Genomic DNA, 6,844 nt, shown 5'->3' with positions numbered 1-6,844 from the left:
CTGGCGCCCGGGGATGCAGCATCCAGGTACATAGTGTCACCCCTGTACAGATGTTACCTCACTCTGCTACCAGTCACATATGTTATCAGTAATTGTGCAGGTACTGGTGCCCGGGGATGCAGCATCCAGGTACATAGTGTCACCCCTGTACAGATGTTACCTCACTCTGCTACCAGTCACATATGTTATCAGTAATTGTGCAGGTACTGGTGCCCGGGGATGTAGCATCCAGGTACATAGTGTCACCCCTGTACAGATGTGACCTCACTCTGCTACCAGTCACATATGTTATCAGTAATTGTGCAGGTACTGGCGCCCGGGGATGCAGCATCCAGGTACATAGTGTCACCCCTGTACAGATGTCACCTCACTCTGCTACCAGTCACATATGTTATCAGTAATTGTGCAGGTACTGGTGCCCGGGGATGTAGCATCCAGGTACATAGTGTCACCCATGTATAGATGTGACCTCACTCTGCTACCAGTCACATATGTTATCAGTAATTGTGCAGGTACTGGTGCCCGGGGATGCAGCATCCAGGTACATAGTGTCACCCCTGTACAGATGTCACCTCACTCTGCTACCAGTCACATATGTTATCAGTAATTGTGCAGGTACTGGCGCCCGGGGATGCAGCTTTCCCAACACAATGATCTGCATTAGCCAATACAAACCTGCAAGTCTTTCACTCATAGTCCAACCGCCATATACACGGTCACTCCACATGTACGATCCAACACTGATATCTAAACTGAGATACACGCATCAGAGGATTTGATACGCAGCTCAGCCCACAGTACCACACACTGGAGGATTAGATACGCAGCTCGGCACACAGTACAACACGCTGGAGGATTAGATAGATGGCTCAGCACACAGTACCACACGCTGGAGGATTAGATACGCAGCTCAGACCACAGTACTACATGCTGGAGGATTAGATATGCGTCTCAGCCCACAGTACCACACACTGGAGGATTAGATACATGGCTCAGACCACAGTACCACACACTGGAGGATTAGATACATGGCTCAGACCACAGTACTACATGCTGGAGGATTAGATACATGGCTCAGCACACAGTACCACACACTGGAGGATTAGATACATGGCTCAGCCCACAGTACCACACACTGGAGGATTAGATACATGGCTCAGCACACAGTACCACACACTGGAGGATTAGATACATGGCTCACCCCACAGTACCACACACTGGAGGATTAGATACTTGGCTCAGTCCACAGTACCACACACTGGAGGATTAGATACATGGCTCAGCCCACAGTACCACACACTGGAGGATTAGATACATGGCTCAGCCCACAGTACCACACACTGGAGGATTAGATACATGGCTCAGCCCACAGTACCACACATTAGTTTTACTCCAGGTTTCCATAGCAACCCAGCCATTTTTCTTCATTGCTGTATATCCGCTTTATAGGGGCAGGGCGCTGTGGATGACAGTGTTACACAAGGTCACATACACACAGCTTTACTCCAGGTATTCATATCCACCGATTGCAGGTTTTTCACTGATATCCAAACTGAGATACACATGATCACATGACGCTTATGGACACACACAAACGACATACAACATACACCAGTGCAAAACTGGGCAATTCTTATGGGGCCACTACACAAACAAAAACTGACATACACTCGTGTGAGCCGCGTCCTCCTGCTGGTAGCCAATAATTGTAACGAGGTCCAATGTCTCCAGTTAGTCACATGACCCCCACCACACAGATACGGTCACCCGTGGCAGCCGCTTATTGTCACCTGACATGTCGTGCAGGCAGAATGATTGCAGACAAATGTCCTCTGTCCTCACAGACCCGGAGCAGATCGGAGGTCACACGTCTGCCATCAAAAAGGCTTTGTGGTACAACGACGACCGACAAATCATCTCTGCAGCGGATGACAAGACTGTGCGGTGAGTCATGTGACGTGTAGGCTCCGCCTATGACTGGTTTGGCTGGGGCCCAGCTTGCTGCGGCACTGCCTGTGCTTGACTCTCTGGATTACCGTCCTCCTGTGTTTCCAGGCTGTGGGACAGAGCCAGCATGACCGAGGTGAAGACCCTGAACTTTAACCTGTCAGTCAGCAGTATGGAGTACGTTCCGGATGGCGAGACTCTGCTCATCACATATGGGAGGACGATCGCGCTGTATAACACCACCAGGTATGGCTCAGCGTCCCTCTGTGACCCCCCCCCCCCCCCTCCTCCGTGCTCCTGGCGCCGGCTGCCTCTGTGACACCCCCCCCCCCCTCCGTGCTCCTGGCGACGGCTGCTTCTGTGCCCCAACCCACCTGTAGTTACCCCCCCAGTATACTATCGTGGCCCCCCCCTCCACCCAGTAAGAGTATCATGGCCCCCTAGTATAGTATCGTGGCCCCTCTTCTCCCTAGTAATAGTAACAGCCCCTCTTCTCCCTAGTAATAGTAACAGCCCCTCTTCTCCCTAGTAATAGTATCATGGCCCCTCTTCTCCCTAGTAATAGTATTGTGGCCCCCCTTCTCCCTAGTAATAGTATCGTGGCCCCTCTTCTCCCTAGTAATAGTATTGTGGCCCCTCTTCTCCCTAGTAATAGTATCGTGGCCCCCCTTCTCCCTAGTAATAGTATCGTGGCCCCTCTTCTCCCTAGTAATAGTATCGTGGCCCCTCTTCTCCCTAGTAATAGTAACAGCCCCTCTTCTCCCTAGTAATAGTATCATGGCCCCTCTTCTCCCTAGTAATAGTATCATGGCCCCTCTTCTCCCTAGTAATAGTAACAGCCCCCCTTTTCCCTAGTAATAGTATCATGGCCCCTCTTTTCCCTAGTAAGAGTATCGTGGCCCCTCTTCTCCCTAGTAATAGTATCGTGGCCCCTCTTCTCCCTAGTAATAGCATCGTGACCCCTCTTCTCCCTAGTAATAGTATCGTGGCCCCTCTTCTCCCTAGTAATAGTAACAGCCCCCCCCCCCTCAGTAATAGTATCGTGGCCCCTCTTCTCCCTAGTAATAGTAACAGCCCCCCCCCCCCTCAGTAATAGTATCGTGGCCCCTCTTCTCCCTAGTAATAGTATCGTGGCCCCCTAGTAATAGTAACAGCCCCCCCCCCTCAGTAATAGTATCGTGGCCCCTCTTCTCCCTAGTAATAGTATCGTGGCCCCTCTTCTCCCTAGTAATAGTATCGTGGCCCCCTAGTAATAGTATCGTGGCCCCTCTTCTCCCTAGTAATAGTATCGTGGCCCCCTAGTAATAGTATCGTGGCCCCTCTTCTCCCTAGTAATAGTATCGTGGCCCCCTAGTAATAGTATCGTGGCCCCCTAGTATAGCATCGTGGCCCCTCTTCTCCCTAGTAATAGTATCGTGGCCCCTCTTCTCCCTAGTAATAGTATCGTGGCCCCCTAGTAATAGTATCGTGGCCCCCCTTCTCCCTAGTAATAGTATCGTGGCCCCTCTTCTCCCTAGTAATAGTATCATGGCCCCTCTTCTCCCTAGTAATAGTAACAGCCCCCCTTTTCCCTAGTAATAGTATCATGGCCCCTCTTTTCCCTAGTAAGAGTATCGTGGCCCCTCTTCTCCCTAGTTATAGTATCGTGGCCCCTCTTCTCCCTAGTAATAGCATCGTGACCCCTCTTCTCCCTAGTAATAGTATCGTGGCCCCTCTTCTCCCTAGTAATAGTATCGTGGCCCCCTAGTAATAGTAACAGCCCCCCCCCCTCAGTAATAGTATCGTGGCCCCTCTTCTCCCTAGTAATAGTATCGTGGCCCCCTAGTAATAGTAACAGCCCCCCCCCCCCCTCAGTAATAGTATCGTGGCCCCTCTTCTCCCTAGTAATAGTATCGTGGCCCCTCTTCTCCCTAGTAATAGTATCGTGGCCCCCTAGTAATAGTATCGTGGCCCCTCTTCTCCCTAGTAATAGTATCGTGGCCCCCTAGTAATAGTATCGTGGCCCCTCTTCTCCCTAGTAATAGTATCGTGGCCCCCTAGTAATAGTATCGTGGCCCCCTAGTATAGCATCGTGGCCCCTCTTCTCCCTAGTAATAGTATCGTGGCCCCCTAGTAATAGTATCAGCCCCCCCCCCCCCAGTAATAGTATCGTGGCCCCCTAGTATAGCATCGTGGCCCCTCTTCTCCCTAGTAATAGTATCGTGGCCCCCTAGTAATAGTATCAGCCCCCCCCCCCCCAGTAATAGCATCGTGGCCCCTCTTCTCCCTAGTAATAGTATCGTGGCCCCTCTTCTCCCTAGTAATAGTATCAGCCCCCCCCCCCCCAGTAATAGTATCGTGGCCCCTCTTCTCCCTAGTAATAGCATTGTGGCCCCTCTTCTCCCTAGTAATAGTATCGTGGCCCCTCTTCTCCCTAGTAATAGTATCAGCCCCCCCCCCCCCACTAATAGTATCGTGGCCCCTCTTCTCCCTAGTAATAGCATTGTGGCCCCTCTTCTCCCTAGTAATAGTATCGTGGCCCCTCTTCTCCCTAGTAATAGCATTGTGGCCCCTCTTCTCCCTAGTAATAGTATCGTGGCCCCTCTTCTCCCTAGTAATAGTATCAGCCCCCCCCCCCCCAGTAATAGTATCGTGGCCCCTCTTCTCCCTAGTAATAGTATCGTAGTCCTTCTTCCCCCTAGTAATAGTAACAGCCCCCCCCACCCCTCAGTAATAGCATTGTGGCCCCTCTTCTCCTCAGTAATAGCATTGTGGCCCCCTAGTAATAGTATCAGCCCCCCCCCCAGTAATAGTATCGTGGCTCCTCTTCTCCCTGCGGCTCCCTCCTGGGTCCCCATGGGCCCCTCTTTCTGCTTCTGGGGTGCAGCAGGTCCCCAGTAGACGTCACTATCTGATGCCTGACTAAAGGCTCCCTTCAGCACCCCTCTTTTCATCCTACCGTCCCCCAATCCCATGGGCGCCCCCCAGTAGTCGCAGCTCCTGTTACTCGGTTTTGGATTCTGTGGCCCCCAAGTGATGGCAATCTTTTTCTTCTTCTAGTCTTGAGCTGATCAAGTCGTTTGAGGCGCCGGCCCCCATTAACTCAGCCTCTCTCCACCCTGAGAAGGAGTGCCTGGTGGCTGGCGGAGATGACTTCAAGCTGTACAAGTATGACTACGCCACGGGGGAGGAGCTTGGTAAGGCCTGAGCCCCGCCTGCTGCCTGCCAGGCTCCTCCTCCCTGATCTCATGGCTGTCCTTTGTCTGCAGAATCCTACAAGGGTCACTTTGGTCCGGTGCACTGTGTTCGCTTCAGTCCGGACGGGGAGCTGTACGCCAGCGGCTCTGAGGACGGCACGTTACGACTGTGGCAGACCGCCGTGGGCAAGACGTATGGCCTGTGGAAGTGTGTGCTGCCAGGTAATGGGGAGGGGCTGCAGCTCTGGAGGTGACTGGAGTACAGTGCAGGCTGTGACCTCTTGTCTCTCTCTGCAGAGGAGTTGGTGTCGGAGAACTCGGATTCCATCTACAACGTCTCCTCGTCCGAGATTAAAGCCTGAGCTGCCGCGCTCGTGTTGTGATCATCGAGGAATCTTCAGCCACTTCTCGGAAGGCGTCCTCTCCATGCCGATGGCGTAGCGCCTGGGACAATGGCGCAGGAGGGAGCGGCAGCGCTGTGCCGGCCTTACAGGGGTTATCCAGTTTTATAAAGTATATGCAGGTTCCTAATACGGTCCGATCTGTGCTGTCATGTGACCGCGCCCCTCCACCCCTGTACGATGACCCGGAGGGGGTTGTTTATCGCTAATACACGTGAAATCGTATATCCCCTAATAATGTGTGTGGGGGGGGGGGGGGGGTGTCCACCTATGGGGAAGGGTCTGCACTCCAGCCCCTCCCCCCCACATGACAGTCTGACCGACTTCAATGTATTTGCATAATGGATTTCAGTTCTATAAATAAACTCAGTACATGGTGTGAGATGTGGTGATGGTGGCGGTGGGGGGTGGCTACTAGAAGAGGGGGGTGGTGTCGGGGAGGAGGGTGTGTGTGGCTACTGGAAGAGGGGGTGGGAGGAGGGTGTGTGTGGCTACTGGAAGAGGGGGGGGGGAGGGTGTGTGTGGCTACTGGAAGAGGGGGGGTGTCGGGGGGGGGGGAAGGGTGTGTGTGGCTACTGGAAGAGGGGGGTGGTTTGGAGCAACATGCACAAAAAATTCTCAATAAAAGAAAGATCCAGCAGAAGCCACGGTGGAGATGTAGAAAAAAAAAATCTCCTTCTTTATTGATTCCATCTTCTTCTAAGAACGCAGTGGTACACACAATACAGATCGGCTGCGTCACACTGCCGCGTTTCGGACTTCCTCACACTACTTGGACTGTTATTAATCATCTGTATCCACCTGGGCCGTGGTCCCATATTCGAGTAATGCGCTGAGTACCACAAGTAATGCGGAGACCCCAGCCTGCGTCATGTACAAAGCAAGCGGCAATACTGACACCACAGCAAAGTCTAGGTCAAAATTCAAATCATTGAAAAGCTCCCAATCAGAAAATAGAAATCCTTTCAATTAACGACATGCTGAACACCATAAAACTTAAAAGACAAAAAATTATTATTTGTAATCAAAGAAACCATCCCATTGTGTAGGAATAATTCCACTAGGCCTACCCAGTATATCCACGGGCCGTGCACGCGTTCTGCGGTGCCCACACCAAAGATGGAGGTTAGGTACTACAGCACTGCGCAAGCCCCAGTTCAATCGCGGGTTTTCTGTATCCAAGTGTCATTGGTGGACGGATAGAGAGAAGAGCACAGAGCTAGTCATGTGATAATCTGCTCCATGGCTGAAGAGGAAGGGGTTAATCCACACATTCCAAAAAGGAGAGAGGGGGAAATGGAAATGTATTGTGTCCCATAG

The 6,844-nt window shown here is 52.1% G+C and overlaps 1 protein-coding gene across 1 annotated transcript; it reads left to right on the top strand.

Moving 5' to 3' along the window:
* The first annotated feature begins 1,795 nt into the window (after positions 1-1,795).
* Positions 1,796-5,897, top strand: LOC142188681 (serine-threonine kinase receptor-associated protein-like). The gene is made up of 5 exons (XM_075261920.1): positions 1,796-1,944; positions 2,056-2,193; positions 4,987-5,123; positions 5,196-5,345; positions 5,421-5,897. Exons 1-5 carry the CDS (start codon positions 1,796-1,798, stop codon positions 5,483-5,485), a joined length of 639 nt encoding a protein of 212 aa, XP_075118021.1. The 3' UTR covers positions 5,486-5,897.
* Positions 5,898-6,844: the final 947 nt, after the last annotated feature.

Source organism: Leptodactylus fuscus, unplaced genomic scaffold, assembly GCF_031893055.1.
Source record: "Leptodactylus fuscus isolate aLepFus1 unplaced genomic scaffold, aLepFus1.hap2 HAP2_SCAFFOLD_624, whole genome shotgun sequence".
NCBI lineage: Eukaryota > Metazoa > Chordata > Amphibia > Anura > Leptodactylidae > Leptodactylus > Leptodactylus fuscus.
This window is presented reverse-complemented; position numbering and strand designations above follow the sequence as displayed.

What these genes read in the sequence shown, in the direction of transcription:
- LOC142188681 (XM_075261920.1), top strand. Translation starts at nt 1,796, where the DNA reads ATGTCGTGCAGGCAGAATGATTGCAGACAAATGTCCTCTGTCCTCACA. An exon ending in GCGCTGTATAACACCACCAG is followed by an intron (nt 2,194 to 4,986) that starts GTATGGCTCAGC and finishes TTCTTCTTCTAG; the next exon opens with TCTTGAGCTGATCAAGTCGT. An exon ending in CGCCACGGGGGAGGAGCTTG is followed by an intron (nt 5,124 to 5,195) that starts GTAAGGCCTGAG and finishes CTTTGTCTGCAG; the next exon opens with AATCCTACAAGGGTCACTTT.